We start from the raw sequence: 25,596 nt of genomic DNA, 5'->3' as shown, positions 1-25,596 counted from the left end.
ATTGAGTTGGAGGCGTGCGTGGCCACGCAGTCGTGGGTGAACAGGGAGTACAGGAGAGGGCTCAGAACGCACCCTTGTGGGGCCCCAGTGTTGAGGATCAGCGGGGTGGAGATGTTGTTGCCTACCCTCACCACCTGGGGGGCGGCCCGTCAGGAAGTCCAGTACCCAGTTGCACAGGGCGGGGTTGAGACCCAGGGTCATATGACCCACTGAAGAGATGAGTCTTCAGTCAAGACTTAAAGGTTGAGACCGAGTTTGCGTCTCTGACATGGGTAGGCAGACCGTTCCATAAAAATGGAGCTCTATAGGAGAAAGCCCTGCCTCCAGCTGTTTGTTTAGAAATTCTAGGGACAATTAGGAGGCCTGCGTCTTGTGACCGTAGCGTACGTGTAGGTATGTACGGCAGGACCAAATCAGAGAGATAGGTAGGAGCAAGCCCATGTAATGCTTTGTAGGTTAGCAGTAAAACCTTGAAATCAGCCCTTGCCTTGACAGGAAGCCAGTGTAGGGAGGCTAGCACTGGAGTAATATGATCAAATGTTTTGGTTCTAGTCAGGATTCTAGCAGCCATATTTAGCACTACACAGTTTAGGGCTGGTACAATGGGAGGGAGGGTAAAATGGGAGGGCTGGTACAATGGGAGGGCTGGTACAATGGGAGGGCTGGTACAATGGGAGGGCTGGTACAATGGGAGGGCTGGTACAAGGCTGGTACAATGGGAGGGCTGGTGAAATGGGAGGGCTGGTACAATGGGAGGGCTGGTGAAATGGGAGGGCTGGTATAATGGGAGGGCTGGTACAATGGGTGGGCTGGTGAAATGCACATCTTACCCTCCAATGCCAAAATCTACCTGCATGTGGCTGTTGGAGGATGTTCATGTTGGGAATGTATATGATAATCCATGCACACACACCTTTACACACACACACACACACACACCTTTACACACACCTTTACACACACATACACACACACACACCTTTACACACACCTTTACACACACCTTTACACACACACACACACACACACACACACACACACACACACACACACACACCTTTACACACACCTTTACACACACACACACACACACTCACACACATTCACACACACACACACTAGGGGCCGTATGTAATGAGGTATTAATGTAATCTAATGACTACTTTGAGCTCTGCAGGAGAAAATCAATCAGTCAAGAAGCTGTGGTCAGATGGAGAGACAGAGTGACGTAGAGCCGTGTATATTACAGTAATGACATGATGTCTGTTCTCCCGATGGCTGCTGACTGCTAGTCAGTCAGTAAAGCTAACTCTATATGTTTCCCAATAGATTATTCCATTGACTTGCCAAGAAATATACTGAAGTCAAGGTGTCAAGGTCTGGGAACTTGTTTGAGTTGTTGAACGTTGATTGGTGCCATGCTGGCAGTGGACGCTTTGAAACCATTTCTCTACACTGAGTTTTAACTGAGGAATGAAGCTCTATGTTTTTCCCATCCAGGCCAAGGTAAATGTGATGAATTCATTTCTCATGTTTTTTCCATCAGTCTACACGTTTCCTGTCTTGTTGTACAAGGGAATGTTGTTTCTTGTATAATGTGTATTAATTGATTGATTAGTTTGTCACAGAGCTCAGGTAGAGAGTGTCATTGAGAAGCCAGCTACACTCTGTGCTTTCTGAATAACATGGAAAGGTTTTATCGCTAATTCCAATCCTATTCATGTTAAACAAGCCTTACAGTATTTAACCCATTATGTGCTGGGCTTCCGTCTTTCACACGTTATCTCTCTCTCTCAATTCAATTCTGTCTGTCTGTCTGTCTGTCTGTCTGTCTGTCTGTCTGTCTGTCTGTCTGTCTGTCTGTCTGTCTGTCTGTCTGTCTGTCTGTCTGTCTGTCTGTCTGTCTGTCTGTCTGTCTGTCTGTCTGTCTGTCTGTCTGTCTGTCTGTCTGTCTGTCTGTCTCCTTTACTCTCTCTCTCTCTCTCTCTCTCTCTCTCTCTCTCTCTCTCTCTCTCTCTCTCTCTCTCAATTCAATTCAATTATGTCTGTCTGTCTGTCTGTCTGTCTGTCTGTCTGTCTGTCTGTCTGTCTGTCTGTCTGTCTGTCTGTCTGTCTGTCTGTCTGTCTGTCTGTCTGTCTGTCTGTCTGTCTGTCTGTCTGTCTCCTTTACTCTCTCTCTCTCTCAATTCAATTCAATGTCTGTCTGTCTGTCTGTCTCCTTTACTCTCTCTCTCTCTCTCAATTCAATTCAATTCTGTCTGTCTGTCTGTCTGTCTGTCTGTCTGTCTGTCTGTCTGTCTCTCTCCTTTACTCGCTCTCTCTCTCTCTCTCTCTCTCTCTCTCTCTCTCAATTCAATTCAATTCAATTCAATTCAAGGGCTTTATTGGCATGGGAAACATGTGTTAACATTGCCAAAGCAAGTGAGGTAGACAACATACAAAGTGAATATATAAAGTGAAAAACAACAAAAATTAACAGTAAACATTACACATACAGAAGTTTCAAAACAGTAAAGACATTACAAATGTCATATTATATATATATATACAGTGTTTTAACAATGTACAAATGGTTAAAGGACACAAGATAAAATAAATAAGCATAAATATGGGTGTATTTACAATGGTGTTTGTTCTTCACTGGTTGCCCTTTTCTCGTGGCAACAGGTCACAAATCTTGCTGCTGTGATGGCACACTGTGGAATTTCACCCAGTAGATATGGGAGTTTTTCAAAATTGGATTTGTTTTCGAATTCTTTGTGGATCTGTGTAATCTGAGGGAAATATGTCTCTCTAATATGGTCATACATTGGGCAGGAGGTTAGGAAGTGCAGCTCAGTTTCCACCTCATTTTGTGGGCAGTGAGCACATAGTCTGTCTTCTCTTGAGAGCCATGTCTGCCTACGGCGGCCTTTCTCAATAGCAAGGCTATGCTCACTGAGTCTGTACATAGTCAAGGCTTTCCTTAATTTTGGGTCAGTCACAGTGGTCAGGTATTCTGCCGCTGTGTACTCTCTGTGTAGGGCCAAATAGCATTCTAGTTTGCTCTGTTTTTTTGTTAATCCTTTCCAATGTGTTAAGTAGTTATCTTTTTGTTTTCTCATGATTTGGTTGGGTCTAATTGTGCTGCTGTCCTGGGGCTCTGTAGTGTGTGTTTGTGTTTGTGAACAGAGCCCCAGGACCAGCTTGCTTAGGGACTCTTCTCCAGGTTCATCTCTCTGTAGGTGATGGCTTTGTTATGGAAGGTTTGTGAATCGCTTCCTTTTAGGTGGTTGTAGAATTTAACAGCTCTTTTCTGGATTTTGATAATTAGTGGGTATCGGCCTAATTCTGCTCTGCATGCATTATTTGGTGTTCTACGTTGTACACGGAGGATATTTTTGCAGAATTCTGCGTGCAGAGTCTCAATTTGGTGTTTGTCCCATTTTGTGAAGTCTTGGTTGGTGAGCGGACCCCAGACCTCACAACCATAAAGGGCAATGGGCTCTATGACTGATTCAAGTATTTTTTGCCAAATCCTAATTGGTATGTTGAAATTTATGTTTCTTTTGATGGCATAGAATGCCCTTCTTGCCTTGTTTCTCAGATCGTTCACAGCTTTGTGGAAGTTACCTGTGGTGCTGATGTTTAGGCCAAGGTATGTATAGTTTTTTGTGTGCTCTAGGGCAACAGTGTCTAGATGGAATTTGTATTTGTGGTCCTGGTGACTGGACCTTTTTGGAACACCATTATCTTGGTCTTACTGAGATTTACTGTCAGGGCCCAGGTCTGACAGAATCTGTGCATAAGATCTAGGTGCTGCTGTAGGCCCTCCTTGGTTGGTGACAGAAGCACCAGATCATCAGCAAACAGCAGACATTTGACTTCGGATTCTAGCAGGGGAGGCCGGGTGCTGCAGACTCTTCTAGTGCCCGCGCCAATTCGTTGATATATATGTTGAAGAGGGTGGGGCTTAAGCTGCATCCCTGTCTAACCCCACGACCCTGTTTGAAGAAATGTGTGTGTTTTTTGCCAATTTTAACCGCACACTTGTTGTTTGTGTACATGGATTTTATAATGTCGTATGTTTTACTCCCAACACCACTTTCCATCAGTTTGTATAGCAGACCCTCATGCCAGATTGAGTCGAAGGCTTTTTTGAAATCAACAAAGCATGAGAAGACTTTGCCTTTGTTTTGGTTTGTTTGGTTGTCAATTAGGGTGCGCAGGGTAAATACATGGTCTGTTGTACGGTAATTTGGTAAAAAGCCAATTTGACATTTGCTCAGTACATTGTTTTCATTGAGGAAATGTACGAGTCTGCTGTTAATAATAATGCAGAGGATTTTCCCAAGGTTACTGTTGACACATATTCCACGGTAGTTATTGGGGTCAAATTTGTCTCCACTTTTGTGGATTGGGGTGATCAGTCCTTGGTTCCAAATATTGGGGAAGATGCCAGAGCTAAGTATGATGTTAAAGAGTTTTAGTATAGCCAATTGGAATTTGTTGTCTGTATATTTGATCATTTCATTGAGGATACCATCAACACCACAGGCCTTTTTGGGTTGGAGGGTTTTTATTTTGTCCTGTAACTCATTCAATGTAATTGGAGAATCCAGTGGGTTCTGGTAGTCTTTAATAGTTGATTCTAAGATCTGTATTTGATCATGTATATGTTTTTGCTCTTTATTCTTTGTTATAGAGCCAAAAAGATTGGAGAAGTGGTTTACCCATACATCTCCATTTTGGATAGATAATTCTTCGTGTTGTTGTTTGTTTAGTGTTTTCCAATTTTCCCAGAAGTGGTTAGAGTCTAAGGATTCTTCAATTGCATTGAGCTGATTTCTGACATGCTGTTCCTTCTTTTTCCGTAGTGTATTTCTGTATTGTTTTGCTACTGTATTGCTACTCTCTCTCTCTCTCTCTCTCTCCTACTCTCTCTCTCTCTCTCTCTCTCTCTCTCTCTACTCTCTCTCTCTCTGCCTCTCTCTCTGTCTCTCTCTCTCTCTCAATTCTGTCTGTCTGTCTGTCTGTCTGTCTGTCTGTCTGTCTGTCTGTCTGTCTGTCTGTCTGTCTGTCTGTCTGTCTGTCTGTCTGTCTGTCTGTCTGTCTGTCTCCTTTACTCTCTCTCTCTCTCTCTCTCTCAATTATGTCTGTCTGTCTATCTCTCTCCTTTACTCTCTCTCTCTCTCTCTCAATTCAATTCAATTATGTCTGTCTGTCTGTCTGTCTGTCTGTCTGTCTGTCTGTCTGTCTGTCTGTCTGTCTGTCTGTCTGTCTGTCTGTCTGTCTGTCTGTCTGTCTGTCTGTCTGTCTGTCTGTCTGTCTCTCTTTACTCTCTCTCTCTCTCTCTCTCTCAATTATGTCTGTCTGTCTATCTCTCTCCTTTACTCTCTCTCTCTCTCTCTCAATTCAATTCAATTATGTCTGTCTGTCTGTCTGTCTGTCTGTCTGTCTGTCTGTCTGTCTGTCTGTCTGTCTGTCTGTCTGTCTGTCTGTCTGTCTGTCTGTCTGTCTGTCTGTCTGTCTGTCTGTCTGTCTGTCTGTCTGTCTCCTACTCTCTCTCTCTCCTACTCTCTCTCTCGCTCTCTCTCTCGCTCTCTCTCTACTCTCTCTCTCTCTCTGCCTCTCTCTCTCTACTCTCTCTCTCTCTCTCCTACTCTCTCTCTCTCTCTCTCTCTACTCTCTCTCTCTCTCTCTCTACTCTCTCTCTCTCTCTCTCTACTCTCTCTCTCTCTGCCTCTGTCTCTCTCTCTCTCACTCTCTCTCTCCCCCTCTCTCTCTCTCTCTCTCTCTCCTACTCTCTCTCTCTCTCTACTCTCTCTCTCTCTGCCTCTCTCTCTCTCTCTCTCTCTCTCTCTCTCCCTCTCGCTCTCTCTGTCTCTCTCTCTCTCTCTCTCTCTCTCTCTGCCTCTCTCTCTCTCTCTCTCTCTCTCTCTCTCACTCCCTCTCTCTCTCTCTCTCTCTCTCTCTTTCTCTCTCTCTCTCTCTGTTAACACTATAGACTTTGCTTTATTCAAGGTCTCCAGTGTGTTCCTTGACTCTAAACTAACACAAAACTCCTGTCAGTAATCGTTAGGCTGTAGAACATTCAGCTACAATTACTTTGATTAGACTTGAGTCACCCACTACACAAACACTAACTACCTGAAATGACTCATTTAGAAAGCAGCCTTTTCTCTCCATCTCTCCATTTTCTCGTTAAGCTTTGTGGGCGTCTAGTTAGTGTGCTGAGATGCATTTCTCCAGGATAGGCCTACTTTCCCTCTCTTTTGGTCTTCTCTCTCTTTCTCTTGTTCTTTCTTTCATTCTCTTTCATTCTCTTTCCCTCTCTCTCTTTCTTCTCCTCTCACTTTCAATTCAATTCAATTCAATTCAAGGGGCTTTATTGGCCTGGGAAACATATGTTAACATTGCCAGAGCAAGTGAGGTAGATAATATACAAAAGTGAAATAAGCAATACAAATTAACAGCTAACATTTTTCAAAACAATAAAGACATTACAAATGTAATATTATGTATATTTACAGTGTTATAACAATGTAAAAATGTTTAAAGTACAAAAGGGAAAATAAATAAGCATAAACATGGGTTGTATTTACAATGGTGTTTGTTCTACACTGGTTGCCCTTTTCTTGTGAAAACAGGTCACACATCTTGCTGCTGTGATGGCACACTGTGGTATTTCACCCAGTAGATATGAGAGTTGATCAAAATTGGGTTTGTTTTTGAATTCTTTGTGGATCTGTGTAATCTGAGGGAAATATGTGTCTCTAATATGGTCATACGTTGGACAGGAGGTTAGGAAGTGCAGCTCAGTTTCCACCTAATTTTGTGGGCGGTGTGCACATAGCCTGTCTTCTCTTGAGAGCCAGGGTTGCCTACAGCGGCCTTTCTCAATAGCAAGGCTATGCTCACTGAGTATGTTTGGGTCAGTCACCATGGTCAGGTATTCTGCCACTGTGTACTTTCTGTTTAGGGCCAAATAGCATTGTAGTTTCCTCTGTTTTTTTGTTCATTCTTTCCAATGTGCCAAGTAATTATATTTTTGTATTCTCTATCTCTATCTCATTCTTTCTCTCCCCCTCTGTCCGTCTGTCTGTCCGTCCGTCCGTCCGTCCGTCCGTCTGTCTGTCTCTCTCCTTTTCTGTCTCTCTCTCTCTCTCTCTCTCTCTCTCTCTCTCTCTCTCTCTCTCTCTCTCTGTCTCTGTCTCTGTATCTCTCTCTCTGTGTCTCTCTCTCTCTCTCTCTCTCTCTCTCTCTCTCTCTCTCTCTCTCTCTGTCTCTGTCTCTCTCTCTCTCTCTCTCTCTCTGTGTCTCTCTCTCCTCTCACTCTCTCTCTAACTCTCTCTCTCTCTCACCCACTACACAAACACTAACTACCTGAAATGACTCATTTAGAAAGCAGCCTTTTCTCTCCATCTTTCTATTTTCTCGTTAAGCTTTGTGGGCATCTAGTTAGTGTGCTGAGATGCATTTCTCCAGGATAGGCCTACTTTCCCTCTCTTTTGGTCTTCTTTCTCTTTCTCTCTTTTTGTCTCTCTCTCTCTCTCTCTCTCTCTCAGACAGTGGAGTAGTAAGAGAGACGATGTAATCCATCTCCCAGGAAACGGACCGATCCATATTAAAGATTTGATCAAACGATAGGGGTGTGTGGTCTCAGACCCCAGACTGTGCTCCTGTACAACAACAAGATGGTATTTTTCCTCTGAGAACTCTCCTCTTCCATTCTCCCTCTCCTCTTCTTTTCATTCAACACTCTCATTCTCTCTCGCTCCACTGTTTTTCTTTCACCCTCCCCTACGACTCCATGCCTTTCATTTCCTTTCATTTTCCTCCCATTTTCCTCCATCTCATCTCTCTCTGTCTTTCATTCCCCCCTCTCCTCTCCTCTCCTCTTTCTCTCTCTCTCTCCTCTCTCTCTCTCTCTCTCCTCTGTAATCCTCTCCTCTCCATCTCAAACTCTCAGACCCCAGACTGTGCTCTCCTCTCCTCTCCTCTCCTCTCCATTCTCCTCTCCTCTCCTCTCCTCTCCTCTCTCTCCCTCTCCTCTCCCTCTCCTCTTGTCTCTATAATCTCAGATGGTCAGTAATCTCTCCTCTCCTCTTGTCTCTATAATCTCAGAGGGTTAGTAATCTCTCTCTCCTCTCCTCTTGTCACTATAATATATAAGGGTTAGTAATCTCTGTCTCTCTCCCTCTCCCCTTGTCTCTATAATCTCAGAGGTTTAGTAATCTCTCTCTCCTCTCCTCTCCAATTGTCTCTATAATCTCAGATGGTCAGTAATCTCTCCTCTCCTCTCCTCTCCTCGTGTCTCTATAATCTCAGAGGGTTAGTAATCTCTTTCTACTCTCCTCTCCTCTTGTCACTATAACCTCAGAGGGTTATTAATCTCTCTCTCCTTTCCTCTTGTCTCTAACATCTCAGAGGGTGAGTAATCTCTCCTCTCCTCTTGTCTCTATAATCTCAGAGGATCAGTAATCTCGCTCTCCTCTCCTCTTGTCTCTAACATCTCAGATGATTAGTAATCTCTCTCCTCTCCTCTCCCCTTGTCTCTATAATCTCAGAGGGTTAGTAATCTCTCTCCTCTCCTCTCCTCTTGTCTCTATAATCTCAGAGGGTTAGTAGTGTCTCTCTTGTTTGTAATCTCTCTCGTATTGAGCACTTCCCAATCTGTTCCTTTAAGTCTTTACCAGCCTTGAGTAAAGAGCAGAGAGGAGGATGCAAAGTGAACAAGGGATGAGAAGGAAGGAAGAAAGGAAGAAAGGAAGGAAGGAAAGAAAGTTAGAAGGACAGGACTGAGGGGACTGATTGGGGCTGTAACAGTCTGATCATGTTGATCTTTGGTTATGGAAGAGGGGAGTATAGGAAAAGAGGGAGAGGAAGAGAGGGAGAGGGAGAAATAGAGAGAAAGAGGGAGTGCAGAGTCCGGTTTGATGACTGAAAAGCTGACACAACAACTGTGACAGTAGGTAAGCCCTGCTGGCAAACAGTGTGATGCATCCATAGAGAGAAATAGTGAAGGTGTGAACTTGGCAGTAGAAAACCTAAACAGTATATTTGACCTCTCACCTTCCCTATCAAATATAAAATGTCAAAGAAAAAACAAAGAAAATTAACGACAATGACAAATGGTTTGATGAAGAATGCAAAAACCTAAGATAGAAATTGAGAAACTGATCCAACCAAAAACAGAAACCCAGAAAACCTGAGCCTACGCCTTCACTATGGTGAAGCACTAAAACAATACAGAAATACACTACGGAAAAAGAAGGAGCAGCACGTCAGAAATGAGCTCAATGTAAGTGAAGAATCCATGGAATCTAACCACTTCTGGGAAAATTATCAAAGTTATCTATCCAAAATGGAGATGTGTGTATAAACCACTTCTCTAATCTTTTTGACTCTTTAAGAAAGAACAAACAGCAACAACATATACATGATCAAATACAAATCTTAGAATCAACTGTTAAAGACTATCAGAACCCACTGGATTCTCCAATTACATCAATTACATACAATCTACTGTTTGCTGATGTTCTGGTGCTTCTGTCACCAACCAAGGAGGGCCTACAGCAGCACCTAGATCTTCTGTACAGATACTATCAGACCTGGGCCCTGACAGTAAATCTCATTAAGACCAAAATAATGGTGTTCCGAAAAAGGTCCATTCGCCAGGACCACAAATACATATTCCATCTAGACACCATTGCCTTAGAGCACACAAAAAACTATACATACCTCTGCCTGAACATCAGCGCCACATGTAACTTCAACAAAGCTGTGAACAATCTGAGAGGCAAGCCAAGAAGGGTCTTCTATGCCATCAAAAGGAACATACAATTAGACATACCAATTAGAATCTGGCAAAAAATACTTGAATCAGTTATAGAACCCATTGCCCTTTATGGTTGTGAGGTCTGGGGTATGCTCACCAGCCAAGAATTCACAAAATGGGACAAACACCAAATTGAGACTCTGCAGAATTCTGCAAAAATATCCTCTGTGTACAACATAAAACACCAAATAATGCATGCAGAGCAGAATTAGGTTGATACCTGCTAATTATCAAAATCCAGAATAGAGACACTAAATACTACAACTACCTAAAAGGAAGCGACTCCCAAACCTTCCATAACAAAGCCATCACCTACAGTGAGATTATCCTGGAGAAGAGTCTCCTAAGCAAGCTGGTCCTGGGGCTCTGTTCACAAAGACAATCAGACCCCACAGAGCCCCAGGAAAGCAACACAATTAGACCCAACCAAGTCATACGAAAACAAAAAGAGAATTTCTTGACACATTGGAAAGAATGAACAAAAAAACAGAGAAACTAGAATGGCAGAATACCTGACCACTGTGACTGACCCAATCTTAAAGAAAGCTTTGACCAAGTACAGACTCAGTGAGCATAGCCTTGCTATTGAGAAAGGCCGCCGTAGGCAGACCTGGCTCTCAAGAGAAGACAGGCTATGTGCTCACTGCTCACAAAATGAGGTGGAAACGGAGCTGCACTTCCTAACATCCTTCCAAATGTATGACCATATTAGAGGCACATATTTCCCTCAGATTACACAGATCCACAAAGAATTAGAAAACAAAGCCGATTTTTATAAACTCCCATATCTACTGGGTGAAATACCACAGTGTGACATCACAGCAGCAAGATTTGTGACCTGTTGCAACAAGAAAAGTGCAACCATTGAAGAACAAACACCATTGTAAATACAACCCAGATTTGTTCATTTATATTCCCTTTTGTACTTTAACTATTTGCACATCGTTACAACACTGTATATAGACATTATATTTTTAAGTATTATCAGAATAATACTTTTTTCTGTTGGAACTTCTGGGAGTGAAATGTTTACTGTTCATTTGTATTGTTTATGTCACTGTTGTTTATTATCTACTTCACTTAGCATATGTTTTCCATGCCAATGAAACCTTTAAATTGAGTTGAAATGTAATTGAATTGAATTGAGAGGGAGAGAGAGAGAGAGAGAGAGAGAGAGAGAGAGAGAGAGAGAGAGAGAGAGAGAGAGAGAGAGAGAGAGAGAGAGAGAGAGAGAGAGAGAGAGAGAGAGAGAGAGAGAGAGAGAGAGAGAGAGAGAGAGAGAGAGAGAGAGAGAGAGAGAGAGAGAGAGAGAGAGGAGAGAGAGAGAGAGAGAGAGAGAGAGAGAGAGAGAGAGAGGAGGGATGGAGAGAGAGAAACTCTTGGCTTATACAATGGCAGGCTCGGTAATGCTGCACCTTGAGACACATCAGATAGCAACTATCACACACTTACACACTCTCTCTCTCTCGCACACACACACACACACACACACACACACACACACACACACACAGACACACAGACACACACACACACACTCGCACACACTCTCACACACACACACACATACATACACATTGTCATCAAAGTTGTCCCCTCATTAGTTCTGTCACGGTGAGAGATGCTGAAGGCACCCTGATAATTAGAGAAAAAGAGAGAGAGGGAGAGAGAAAAGATGGAGAAAGAAAAGAGAAACAGGGAAAGAGAGAGAGGCATCAAGAAAGAGGGTGAGAGAGACAGAGAGAGAGGGAGAGGTAAAGTGTGTGTAATTTTGTAAATTAGCGGCAGTGCCATGGCTTAGCTCTCTGTGAGACCACCCTCAGGCTTCCTTCCTCTCCTTGTATTAATGAATGAGGGAACAGAGATAGAGGGCTAGAGAACAAAATAAAGAGAGAATTAAAGGAGTGTTACAGAGCTCCTACCAGAGGTAAAATATCAGGTCAAGTCATGTTGACCTCTTTTGCTGTAAAATTGTTTCAGATTGAACTAATTGTAATATTAATCAACTGTCTCACTTCTTTCACACTTCACTGACTATGGTTGTTCAGTTGAATCAAAGAAAACTGCTGTTGAATTGGAGCGCAAGATGTTGATTACAAGATGGCGCCGATAGAAATGATCGCCTGGTTCCTGGCTCCTAAGCAACTTTGCAGAATGTATATATTTATTTCTCACATTATTAGCTCACAATGTTTTTTGAGTTATTACATACAGTCAATACTTAACTTTTGGTTATCAGAGCAGCGGTAACTGGCATATTACTATATTACAGCTATATTACTCGCTAACGTTCAGTTGTCGAACAATAAAGTAGACAAGCTCAGGGCGAGGATCTCCTTCCAGAGAGACATCAGGGATTGTAACATACTCTGTTTCACGGAATCATGGCTCTCTCCAGATGTCCCCGTCCCCGTACTGTCCCCGTCCATACAACCAGCTGGGTTCTCAGTACATTGCGCTGACAGGAATAAAGAGCTCAACAGGAAAAGGAAAGGCAGAGGTGTATGTTTCATGATTAACTAATCATGGTGTGATTGTGGTAACATACAGAAACTGAAATCCTTTTGTTAACCCAACCTAGAATACCTCACAATCAAATGCCGACCGCATTACCTCCTGAGAGAACTATATTCAGTCATCGTCACAGCCGTGTATATTCCCCCTCAAGCCAATACCACGACAGCTCTCAAGGAACGACATTAGACTTTGTGCAAACTGGAAACCGCATAGCCTGAGGCCGCATTTATTGTAGCTGGGGACTTCAATAAAGCAAATCTGAGGAAAACTAAACCAAAGTTTTACCATCACATTGACTGTAGTACTCGCTCTTATAAAACACTTGATCACTTTCTTTCTTGCATGGAGTAGCCTTCATTTCTCAGAACAAGAATAGACTGACACGTTTCAGAAGAAAGGTCTTTGTTTCTGGCCATTTTGAGCATGTAATCGAACCCATAAATGCTGATGCTCCAGATACTCAACTAGTCTAAAGAAGGCCAGTTTTATTGCTTCTGTAATCAGAACAACAGTATTCAGCTGTGCTAACATAATTGCAAAAGGGTTTTTTAATGACCAATTAGCCTCTCTACACCAATGTAGATATTCCATCAAAAATCTGCCGTTTCCAGCTAAAATATACTGTCATTTATAACATTAACAATGTGTCACGCCCTGGTCTTAGTATTTTGTGTTTTCTTTATTTATTTGGTCAGGCCAGGGTGTGACATGGGTTTATTTAGTGGTGTGTTTATGTATGGGGGTTTTTCGTAGGTTTTGGGATTGTGGCTTAGTGGGGTTTTCTAGCATAGTCTATGGTTGCCTGAGGCGGTTCTCAATCAGAGGCAGGTGATTCTCGTTGTCTCTGATTGGGAACCATATTTAGGCAGCCATATTCTTTGAGTGTTTCGTGGGTGATTGTTCCTGTCTTTGTGTTAGTTGTCACCAGATAGGCTGTAATTAGGTTTTCACGTTCCATTTGTTGTTTTTGTATTGTTCGTTTTTTCCTTCATTAAAGATGTATCGTATTAACCACGCTGCATTTTGGTCCGACTCTCTTTCACCCGAAGAAAACCGTAACACAATGTCTACACTGTGATCAATTTTATGTTATTTTAATGGTCAAAAAATATGCTTTTCTTTGAAAAACAAGGACATTTCTAAATTACCCCAAACTTTTGAACGGTAGTATATATATATATATATATATATAGACTACCGTTCAAAAGTTTGGGGTAATTTAGAAATGTCCTTGTCCTTATATATACTCCATATACTCCAACTGCTAAATATGTGTATGCAAGCCAATACAATTTGACTTGATTTGATTTATTAGCATTGTGACAGACCTAGACTCATGTTATTAACACTCTGACAGACCTGGACTCATGTTAGTAACACTCTGACAGACCTAGACTCATGTTAGTAACACTCTGACAGACCTAGACTCATGTTATTAACACTCTGAAAGACATGGGATAGATGTGTTATTGGACTATCCATCTCATTGGCCTCCTGAGACCAAACACACCTGACCGAAGGACCAATGCTGATTTAGGAGATGTAGTCATAACCACCTTCATAGCAGCAATCTCATTTTATCCTCTCTCCTTTCCTCCTCCTCTTCCCGCCTCCTCCTCCCCCTCCTCCACCTCCCCATCCTCCTTCATAGCAGCTCTCACTGTCTCCCTCTCTCCTTCCTTTCTTCCTCCTCCTCTTCCCCCTCTTCCTCCTCCTCCTCCTTCATAGCAGCTGTCTCATTTTCTCCACTCTCCTTCCCTACTCTCTCCTCCCCCACCTCCTCTTCCTCCTCCTCCCCCTCCTCCCCCTCCTCATCCTTCTTCATAGCAGCTATCTCATTTTCTCCCTCTCTCCTTCCCTCCTCCTCTTCTTCCTCTCTCCTTCCCTCCTCTTCTCCCGCTCTCCTTCCCTCCTCCTCCTCTCCTCTCTCCTTCCCTCCTCCTCTCCTCTCTCCTTCCCTCCTCCTCTCCTCTCTCCTTCCCTCCTCCTCTTTCTACTCCATCCACCCACTCATTCTCTCTTCCTCCATCTCTCTCTGTCTGGATGAAAGGAGACACACCATCTTGCTCTTCTCTGCATGGGGCAGGGAACTTGTCAATGTTACAAAGGAAAGGACCTGTCGCTCCCTCTAACACCAACACACACTGAACATATACCAAACCGTGTGTGTGTGTGTGTGTGTGTGTGTGTGTGTGTGTGTGTGTGTGTGTGTGTGTGTGTGTGTGTGTGTGTGTGTGTGTGTGTGTGTGTAAAAGTGAGTGTGTGTGTGTGTGTGTGTGTGTGTGTGTGTGTGTGTGTGTGTGTGTGTGTGTGTGTTTGTGTGTTTGTGTGTGTGTGTGTGTGTGTGTGTGTGTGTGTGTGTGTGTGTGTGTGTGTGTTTGTGTGTGTGTGTGTTTGTGTGTTTGTGTGTGTGTGTGTGTGTGTGTGTGTGTGTGTGTGTGTGTGTGTGTGTGTGTGTGTGTGTGTGTGTGTGTGTGTGTGTGTACAGTAAGTGTGTGTAAAAGTGAGTGTGTGTGTATAAATCACATCATATCACATTTTATTGGTTGCATACACATATTTAGAATATGTGATTGTGGATGTAGATAAATGCTTGTGTTCCAAGACCCGAACAGCGCAGTAATATCTAACAATACACTACAATACACACTAATCTAAAATAATATATAAATAAATTGAATAAAATAAATATTAGGACGAGCAATGTCAGAGTCCAGATGATATATCTACTGGGATGTGTAGACAATATGGACAGTATGTGGATAGACAATGTAGTGTCTCTGAAGAAAATGCAGATAGAATAGCATACAGTGCATTCAGAAAGTATTCAGACCCCTTGACTTTTTCCACATTTTGTTACTTTAGTCTTATTCTAAAAGGTTTTTATTTTTTTTATCGAGGAACACAAGCATTTGGTACCCCTGCAATAGCATCTGCTAAATATGTGTATGCAAACCAATAAAATTCGGTTCGATTTGATTTATTAACAATGTGACAGACCTGGACTCATGTTAGGCCTCCTTGCTCGCACACGCTTCAGTTCTTTCTACAAATTTTCAATAGGATTGAGGTCAGGGCTGTGTGATGGCCACTCCAATACATTGACTTTGTTGTCCTTAAGCCAGTTTGCCACAACTTTGGAAGGGTGCTTGGGATCATTGTCCATTTGGAAGACCCATTTGCGACCAAGCTTTAACTTCCTGACTGATGTCTTGAGATATTGCTTCAATATATCCACATAATTTTCCTACCTCATGAAGCCATCTATTTTGCTAAGTGCACCAGTCCCTCCTGCAACAAAGCACCCCCACAACATGATTCTGCCACCCCTGTGCTTCACGGTCGGGATGGTGTTCTTCGGCTTGCAAGCTTCCAAACATATATTTATTTAATCAGACCAAAGGACATTTCTCCAAAAAAGTATGTTGCAAACCGTAGTCTGGTTTTTTAATGGCGGTTTTGGAGCAGTGGTTTCTTCCCTGCTGTGCTGCCTTTCAGGTTATGTCGATATAGGACTCGTTTTATTGTGGAAATAGATACTTTTGTACCTGTTTCCTCCAGCATCTTCACAAGGTCCTTTGCTGTTGTTCTGGGATTGATTTGCACCTTTCGCACCAAAGTACGTTAATCTCTAGGAGACATAACGCGTCTCCTTCCTGAGCGGTTTGACGGCTGCGCGGTCCCATGGTGTTTATACTTGCGTACTATTGTTTGTACAGATGAATGTGGTACCTTCAGGCGTTTGGAAATTGCTCCCAAGGATGAACCCGACTTGTGGAGGTCTACAACTTTTTTTCTGAGGTCTTGGCTGATTTCTTTTGATTTTCTCATGATGTCAAGCAATGAGGCACTGAGTTTGAAGGTAGGCCTTGAAATACATCCACAGGTACACCTCCAATTGATTCAAATTATGTCAATTAGCCTATCAGAAGCTTCTAAAGCCATGACATAATTTTCTGGAATTTTCCAAGCTGTTTAAAGGCACAGTTAACTTAGTGTATGTAAACTTATGACGCACTGGAATTGTGATACAGTGAATTATAAGTGAAATAATCTGTCTGTAAACAATTGTTGGAAAAATTACTTGTGTCATGCACAAAGTAGATGTCCTAACCGACTTGCCAAAACTATAGTTTGTTAACAAGAAATTTGTGGAGTTGTTGAAACACGAGTTTTAATGACTCCAACTTAAGTGTATGTAAACTTCAGACTTCAACTGTAGGTACATGACTGGGAAACAACCATGGAGTGACTGACTAGATATAACTTTTCATCCTCCTCCTCCCCCTCCTCTACCCTCCTCCTCCCCTTCTTCCTACTCCTTCACCATCCTCGCCCTCCTCCTCCCCCTCTTCTTGCTCCTCCTTCTCCCCCTCTTCCTCACCCTCCTCCTCTTCCTACTCCTCCACCCTCCTCCCCCTCCTCCTCCCCCTCTTCTTCCTTCTCCCCCTCTTCCTCATCCTCCTCCTCTTCCTACTCCTCCACCCTCCCCCTCCTCCTCCCCCTCTTCTTCCTCCTCCTTCCCCCTCTTCCTCATCCTCCTCCTCTTCCTACTCCTCCACCCTCCTCCCCCTCCTCCTCCCCCTCTTCTTCCTCCTCCTTCTCCCCCTCTTCCTCATCCTCCTCCTCTTCCTACTCCTCCACCCTCCTCCCCCTCCTCCTCCCCCTCTTCTTCCTCCTCCTTCCCCCTCTTCCTCATCCTCCTCCTCTTCCTACTCCTCTACCCTCCTCCTCCTCCTCTTCCTACTCCTCCCCCTCTTCCTACTCCTTCACCCTCCTCCCCCCTCCTCCTCCCCTCTTCTTCCTCCTCCTACTCCCCCTATTCCTCATCCTCCTCCTCTTCCTCCACCCTCCTCGTTCCCCTCCTCCCCCTCCTCTTTCTCCTCCTCCCCCTTCTCCTTCATAGCAGCTATCTCGTTTTCTCCTCTCTCCTTCCCTCCCCCTCTTCCTATGCCCCCTCCTCCCCTCTTCCTACACCTCCCCCTCCTACTCCTCCCCCTTCTCCTATATATCAGCTGTCTAATTTTCCCCTCTCTCCTTCCCTCCTCCTCTCCTCTCTCCTTCCCTCCTCCTCTTTCTACTCCATCCACCCACTCATTCTCTCTTCCTCCATCTCTCTCTGTCTGGATGAAAGGAGACACACCATCTTGCTCTTCTCTGCATGGGGCAGGGAACTTGTCAATGTTACAACGGAAAGGATCTGTCGCTCCCTCTAACACCAACACACACTGAACATATACCAAACCGTGTGTGTGTGTGTGTGTGTGTTTGTGTGTGTGTGTGTAAATCATATCATGTCACATTTTATTGGTCACAAGTAAAACTAAGTGCAGGCTCCTCAACCGATTGCTGCCCGCACCCTCCCTCCCGACTAGCATCACTACTCTGGACGGTTCTGACTTAGAATATGTGGACAACAACAACATTCCAAAATTAAATTTAGCAACAAAGCCTCCTTCACTCATGCTGCAAAACATACCCTCGTAAAACTGACTATTCTACTGGTCCTTGACTTCGGCGATGTCATTTACAAAATAGCCTCCAACACTCTACTCAGCAAATTGAAGCTAGTCTATCATAGTGCCATCTGTTTTGTCACCAAAGCCCCATATACTACCCACCACTGTGACATGTATGCTCTCGTTTGCTGGCCCCCACTACATATTCATCGCCAAACCCTCTGGCTCCAGGTCATCTATGGGTCTATGCTAGGTAAAGCCCCACCTTATCTCAGCTCACTGGTCACCATAGCAACACCCACGCGTAGCATGGCGCTCCAGCAGGTATATTTCACTGGTCATCCCCGAAGCCAACTCTTCCTTTGGCCGCGTTTCAATCAAATCAATCACATATATTTATAAAACCCTTCATACATCAGCTGATGTCTCAAAGTGCTGTACAGAAACCCAGCCTAAAACCCCAAACAGCAAGCAATGCAGGTGTAGAAGCACGGTGCCTAGGAAAAACACCCTAGAAAGGCCAGAACCTTGGAGGAAACCTAGAGAGGAACCAGGCTATGAGGGGTGGCCAGTCCTGACTGTGCCGGGTGGAGATTATAACAGAACATAGCCAAGATGTTCAAATGTTCATAGATGACCAGCAGTGTCAAATAATAATAATCACTGTGGTTGTCGAGGGTGCAACAGGTCAGCCCCTCAGGAGTAAATGTCAGTTGGCTTTTCATAGCCGATCATTAAGAGTATCTCTACTGCTCCCGCTGTCTCTAGAGAGTTGAAAACAGCAGGTCTGGGACAGTTAGCACGTCCGGTGAACAGGTCAGGGTTCCACAGCCGCAGGCAAAACAGTTGAAACTGGAGCAGCAGCACGGCCAGGTGGACTCGGGATAGCAAGGAGTTATCAGGCCAGGTAGTCCTGAGGCATGGTCCTAGGGCTCAGGTCCTCCGAGAGAGAGAGAGAAAGAAAGAGAGAAAGAGAGAAAGAAAGAGAAAAACAAAGAGAGAATTAGAGAAAGCATACTTAAATTCACACAGGACACCAGATAAGACAGGAGAAAAAAAGCTATCCTTGAAACAGTCTTGATATGTTTGTCAAAAGAGAGATCAGGGCCTAGAGTAACACAGAGGTTCTTCACAATTTTATTTGAGATGACTGTACAACCATCAAGATTAATTGTTAGATTCAACAGAAGATCTAAACCAGCCAGAACTTGTCCGTGGAGACCAATTTGGGTTTCCAATCTCTCCAAAAGAATGTGGTGATCGATGGTATCAAAAGCAGCACTAAGGTCTAGGAGCACGAGGACAGATGCAGAGCCTCGGTCTGACGCCATTAAAAGGTAATTTGCCACCTTCACAAGTGCAGTCTCAGTGCTATGAAGGGGTCTAAAAGCAGACTGAAGCGTTTCGTATACATTGTTTGCCTTCAGGAAGGCAGTGAGTTGCTGCACAACAGCTTTTTTATTTTTATTTTGTGAGGAATGAGAGATTCGATATAGGCTGATAGTTTTTTATATTTTCTGGGTCAAGGTTTGGCTTTTTCAAGAGAGGCTTTATTACTGCCACTTTTAGTGAGTTTGGTACACATCCGGTGTATAGAGAGCCATTTATTATGTTCAACATAGGAGGGCCAAGCACAGGAAGCAGCTCTCAGTAGTTTAGTTGGAATAGGGTCCAGTATGCAGCTTGAAGGTTTAGAGGCATTGATTATTTTCATCAATGTGTCAAGAGAAATATTACTAAAAAACTTCAGTGTCTCTCTTGATCCTAGGTCCTGGCAGAGTTGTGCAGACTCAGGACAACTGAGCTTTGGAGCAATAAGCAGATTTAAAGAGGAGTCCGTAATTTGCTTTCTAATGATCATGATCTTTTCCTCAAAGATATTAATGAATTTATCACTGCTGAAGTGAAATTCATCCTCCTTTCCTTCCAATTCTCTGCTGCCAATAACTGGAACAAATTGCAAAAATCACTGAAACTGGAGACTTATATCTCCTTCTCTAACTTTAAGCATCAGCTGTCCGAGCAGCTTACCGATCACTGTACCTGTACACAGCCAATCTGTAAATAGCACATCCGACTACCTCATCCCCATATTATTACTTAACTGTCTCGTCATTGTTGGTCATCAAGCCTACCCACTGTTATGTCGTCTGCAAACTTGATGATCAAGTTGGAGATGTGCGTGGCCATGCAGCCATGGGTGAACAGGGAGCACAAGGTGCTGTTGCCTACCTTTACCACCTCGGTAAAGTGGGCAACCACCTCTGGGTTCAAACCCAGGGCCCTGAGCTTAATGATGAGCTTGGAGGGCACTATGGTGTTGAAAGCTGAGCTCTAGTCAATGAACAGCATTTCATTTTTTAAATAATTTGTTGACTATTTTCCAATAAAAATAAATAATGAAAGACAGAGATACAAACATTGACATTCATTGTACTGTTGCATGGGATGGCACATTTAGAGGACTAAACAACACTTAACTCACACACAAAAATAATAAATAACAAAGTCTTATTACGTGGTACATGTATACGAAGACAGCATATAGTCATTACATGCAGTGTAGTTAAGCCAAATATAAATATTGAGTGGAGTACAGCACAGAGTAGCAGCAGATCGTCAACCCAGTTATGAAGCGGGACTAGACCATTTATCCAGTTATCGGCTGCCATATTTTGTAAAACATTGGACTTCTATTGGAGGTATTGTATCGAATCTTTTCCATATGTATTACATTCCCTACATCTCGTAACCACATTTCAAAGGTAGGTACAGTCTCCAATTTCCACAATTGTAATATGAGCCTTTTGGCTAATAGAGTACAAAGAGAGACAGCCTTCACTTCCTGGTTATTCCCATCAACTGTACCAAACAGAGCAATCAATGGGTCTGGGGCTAGAACTCTATCGAAGGCTTTAGATAAGTCATCAAAGAGGAGAGCCCAGTAAACATGTAACTTAGGACATGTCCAGAATAAGTGGGTCATCGTCCCCTCATCCTGCTTGCACCTCCCACACAGTGGTGAGGTGTCCGGGAATATTTTATGCAGTTTTACTTTTGAGTAATGTAACCTGTGTATCACCTTAAACTGTACAAGGTTGTGTCTGGCATTCACTGAACTGTGGTTTATATTCCTGAGAGCTTCTACCAAGTCCTCATCTGAGATTTCTGACCCAAGTTCTTGTTCCCAAGCCCTTTTAATGGTGTCTGTGGATACCTCTATATGGGCCTATAGCACATCATACAGTCTAGAGACCGACCCTTTTGAATGGGGTTTGACAAGGATCAAGCTATCTAATGTAGGACTATTTGGCTTAATGCCATTCTGTGGGATATGTGTCCTTGAGAAATTCCTGATTTGGAGGTATCTGAAAAAATGTGTTGTTGGCATGTTAAACTTACCCTGTAATTGTTGAAATGAAGCTACTGTAAATGACCATCAATGTATAAATTATTGATTGTTGTGAGCCCCTTCTTTCTCCACTGTGAAAACAGCATATCATCCAAATGCAGGGTAGAAAGCATGATTCAGGCAAATTGGGTTGTCGATGTATACTGTGAAAATGTTAAGTAAATACCTCATCTGTTTCCAGATCCTAAGAGTGTGACAAATGACTGGATTAGAGTCATAAGTGGCTTTTTCCACATATGCTGGGCAAGTGTAGGGAGTGAGAAATGTTGCTAGGAGGCCTGCTCAATCAAAAGCCATGAAGGCATATCATTCTGTTGCATCCCAGGTAAACATTCCCTCCAGAAAGACACAATGTTCTGATTAGCAGCCCTATAATACTGTTTTAAGTGAGGAAGCCCACCCCTCTAACCTGTACTTGCATAAATGCTTATTTTAAATTCTGTCTGCGATGACTGCGACATCTCCTGATTGGTTACCACAGATGCAATTGGGTGTGCAATGAACAGCATTCTTACATAGGTATTCCTCTTGTCCAGATGGGGTAGGGCAGTGTGATGGCGATTGCGTCATCCGTGAATCTAATGGGGCGGTATGCAAATTGCAGTGGGTCTATGGTGTCGGGTAAGGTGGTGGTAATATAATCCTTAATTAGCCTGTCAAAGCACTTCATGATGACAGTAGTGAGTGCTACGGGGCGATATTCATTTAGTTCAGTTACCTTCACTTTCTTGGGCACAGGAATAATGGTGGACATCTTGAAGCAAGTGGGGACAGCAGACTGGGATAGGGAGAGATTGAATATGTCCATAAACACTCCAGCCAGCTGGTCTGCGCATGCTCTGAGGACGCCGCTATGGTTACTGTCTGGGCTGGCAGCCTTGCCAGGGTTAACACGCTTAAATATCTTACGTCGGCCACGGAGAACGAGAGCTCACAGTCCACGGGAGCGTTGGTGGCCCGCGTCGTCGGCACTGTGTTTTCCTTGAAGCAGGTGAAGAAGGTGTTTGTCACGAATCTCGCCGAAGATGGTGCCTCTTCCTGTTCGGGCGGCGCTCGGCGGTCGTCGTCGCCGGCCTATTAGCTGCCATCAATTCCCTTTCCGTTTGTTTTTGTTTATTGGGTAATTGGGTACACCTGTTTTGAGTTAGTGTTGTTTGTAGGCTATTTAAGGGCACTAGGCCCGCTGGGTATTAGTGCGGGCTTGTTTCCCTGTTATCTGGTGTATGAGTGTTATCAGTATTTTTCCGGACAGGTTTAGTCCGTTGTATTTTGGGACGGGTTGTTTCATGCACCCTGGTGTTTTGCATGTCCGTGGCTCCACTGTCTATGGAATAAAATATCCACGAACTGAATTACCTGCTCTCTGCGCTTGACTCCTCCACTCACCACTGTTAGAAGTTGTAACAGTGTTTAGCTTGTCCGGGATCAAGACGTCAGTGTCCGCGACTTGGCTGGTTTTCCCTTTATAATCTGTGATTGCCTGGAGTCCCTGCCACATATGTCTCGTGTCTGAGACGTTGAATTGAAACTCTAATTTGTCCCTGTGCTGATGTTTTGCCTGTTTGATTGCTTTACGAAGGGCATAACTGGACTGTTTGTACTCAACCATATCTCCAGTCACCTTGCTGTGGTCAAATGCGGTGGTTTGCGCTTTCAATTTTGTGCATCACAGTGGGAACAACATCTCCTATACATTTCCTGATGAGCTCAGACACCCTGTCAATGTATACTTCCATGTTATTCTCAGAGGCAACCCGGAAAATATCCCAGTCACGTGATCAAAACAATCCAAGCATGGATTACGATTGGACAGACCAGCGTTGAACAATCCTTACCACGGTACTTCCTGTTTGAGTTTCTGCCTATAGAAAGGGAGGAGCAGGATGGAGGTATGATCTGATTTGCCGAAGGGAGGGTGAGGGAGGGCCTTGTAGCAATGGTCGAGAGTTTTTGATTTGCGAGTGCCTCAGACAATGTGCTGATAAAACTTCAGTAGCGTTTCCTCAGATTTCCTTTATTAAAGTCCCCAGCGACAATAAATGCGGCCTCAAGATATGTGACCGACCGGCTCAAATTGGTCATTTGAAATGGTGTTTTTTACATTGGGTAGAAGTAGAGATTCAGAGCTACAACACTATGTATCATGCACTACAGTTGAGGAACAATGGGAAAGTCATTTTGCTTTTAAAGTTGATAAACTTGTAAACTCACTTGAGAAAATGGCCTTTCAATGTTTTGGTTCTACTTCTGGAGAGCCCTTCTTTGTCTACACCCATTCAACATCATTCACACCCTCTTAAGCTATAACCCCACCCATCTTTTAAAGGTTGATCTGAGTGTTCTGTACTAACAACAGCAGTCAAGTACCCAAGCTAATTTGCTAGCTACTTCCAGACACAAATTAGAGAACAGCTAACTGAACATTACTCGCCCTAGTAGAGATGGTTAGGCTGTTATGTTATCCAGAGCGTTGGTGACTGCAACTGTGCTGTCAGATTGTCCGTTTGTGAATTCAGAGCGTTTTACTCTCGGAGTGTTCAGAGCGTAACGCTGGACGCTCTGGCCGAGGAGTAGGGTTGATGCGAATGTTCTGCCCTCACAACGGCAGTCAAGCACCCAAGCTAACTGGCTAACATTGGCTAGCTTGCTAGCTACTTCCAGACACAAATGAGATAACACCCCACTCTGAACATTTTACTCGCCTTAGCAGAGCTGGTTAGGCTGTTTTCATGTTATCCAGAAGCGTTGGTGACTGTAACTTTGCTGCTGGCAACAATTGAATTATGCTTTTTTGCGACCGTATTCAACAGGTGTTGAGCTTTCGTAAATTCAGTTATTCTGCGATCTGGCACAGAGACGAGAGTCTTTTGCTGAGACATGAAGCTAGTTAGCTAGCTAGGTAAACAATTAACCACAATCCCAACTCATAACGTTACTACCCTGTATGAGTCTGTAGGTAGCTAAACAACCAGGTTCAATGTTAGCTAGCTAACATTAGGCTATAACTTGTCAAGCAAATGGCTCTGAGATATAAGATCATACACCACTTTCTGTCATAATTAGAAATGTGTAATATCTGAAAATGTAGCTAGCTAGACTATCTTACCTGTATACAACATGGCTGGACATGTCTCCTGTCAGATGCCATGGTTGCCCTTAGTTTGAATATGTAATCTGGAGACAGGTGTTTTCTCCAAAACCTTAGCTATCATACTCGAATTCCACTGATTTCAAAACTCGGTCCTCCAGAAACTGGATAGTAACACTTATGTAGTTTTACTACACTATACGTTTTTAAGAAAGCCACATTAGACAGGATTACCTGGACATACAGACCATCTCCAATAGACAGAAGCGTGCTATATGGCAGACCAATCCAAACTCATCTCTTGGCGGTTCCATCTCACTCATTATCTCAGCCAATCATGGCTAAGGGGAAGGTTGCTGACTTTTTCTGTGGCTAAACCAACTAAGCTCGTAATTTAACGATTTTATTTGTTTTTACAGATGGCTTAAAAGTTTGATTTTAAAGCACATAAAAGTTCACACGTTCGAGAAGGCATTTCTTCCAAAAAATTGTTTCCGTTCAAACGGCTCTCATGTGAAGTGAACCGCGACATACACCTAGTTTTCTGAAACGGGTCACATGCATGGTTTCCAGTTTGCACAGTCCAGTGTAGTTCCTTGATAGTTGTTGTGGTACCGGCTTGAGGGGGAATATACACGGCTGTGACGATGACCGAAAATTATTATCTCGGGAGGTCATGTGGTCGGCATTTGATTGTGAGGTATTCTAGGTTGGGTTAACAAAAGGATTTCAGTGTCTGTATGTTACCACAATCACACCATGAGAAGTGCAATAACAAACAAAACAAAAAAATACTGCAAAGTTGCATAGGATCCATGAACAGGTCGACCATGTCTATCGGTGCCATCTTGCATAACATGAGTCCATGTCTGTCAGAGTGTTACTAACATGAGTCTAGGTCTGTCAGAGTGTTACTAACATGAGTCCATGTCTGTCAGAGTGTTACTAACATGAGTCTAGGTCTGTCAGAGTGTTACTAACATGAGTCCATGTCTGTCAGAGTGTTACTAACATGAGTCCATGTCTGTCAGAGTGTTACTAACATGAGTCCAGGTCTGTCAGAGTGTTACTAACATGAGTCCAGGTCTGTCAGAGTGTTACTAACATGAGTCCAGGTCTGTCAGAGTGTTACTAACATGAGTCCAGGTCTGTCAGAGTGTTACTAACATGAGTCCAGGTCTGTCAGAGTGTTACTAACATGAGTCCAGGTCTGTCAGAGTGTTAGTAACATGAGTCTAGGTCTGTCAGAGTGTTACTAACATGAGTCCAGGTCTGTCAGAGTGTTACTAACATGAGTCCA

General features: G+C 43.5%; 1 protein-coding gene across 1 annotated transcript in view; it reads left to right on the top strand.

Moving 5' to 3' along the window:
* Nucleotides 1-670: 670 nt before the first annotated feature.
* Nucleotides 671-25,596, top strand: part of LOC121841300 (contactin-associated protein-like 2) — a 92,943-nt gene continuing 68,017 nt past the window's right edge. Inside the window, exons 1-5 of the mRNA XM_042308454.1 lie at nucleotides 671-710; nucleotides 8,064-8,066; nucleotides 8,311-8,313; nucleotides 8,410-8,412; nucleotides 8,550-8,552. Coding sequence (XP_042164388.1) covers nucleotides 671-710; nucleotides 8,064-8,066; nucleotides 8,311-8,313; nucleotides 8,410-8,412; nucleotides 8,550-8,552 — 52 coding nt within the window. The remainder of the gene's footprint in view (nucleotides 711-8,063; nucleotides 8,067-8,310; nucleotides 8,314-8,409; nucleotides 8,413-8,549; nucleotides 8,553-25,596) is intronic.

Source organism: Oncorhynchus tshawytscha, linkage group LG29 (assembly GCF_018296145.1).
Source record: "Oncorhynchus tshawytscha isolate Ot180627B linkage group LG29, Otsh_v2.0, whole genome shotgun sequence".
Taxonomy (NCBI): Eukaryota; Metazoa; Chordata; class Actinopteri; order Salmoniformes; family Salmonidae; genus Oncorhynchus; species Oncorhynchus tshawytscha.
The sequence above is the reverse complement of the archived record's forward strand: the minus strand, read 5'-3'. Positions and strand labels throughout refer to the sequence as shown.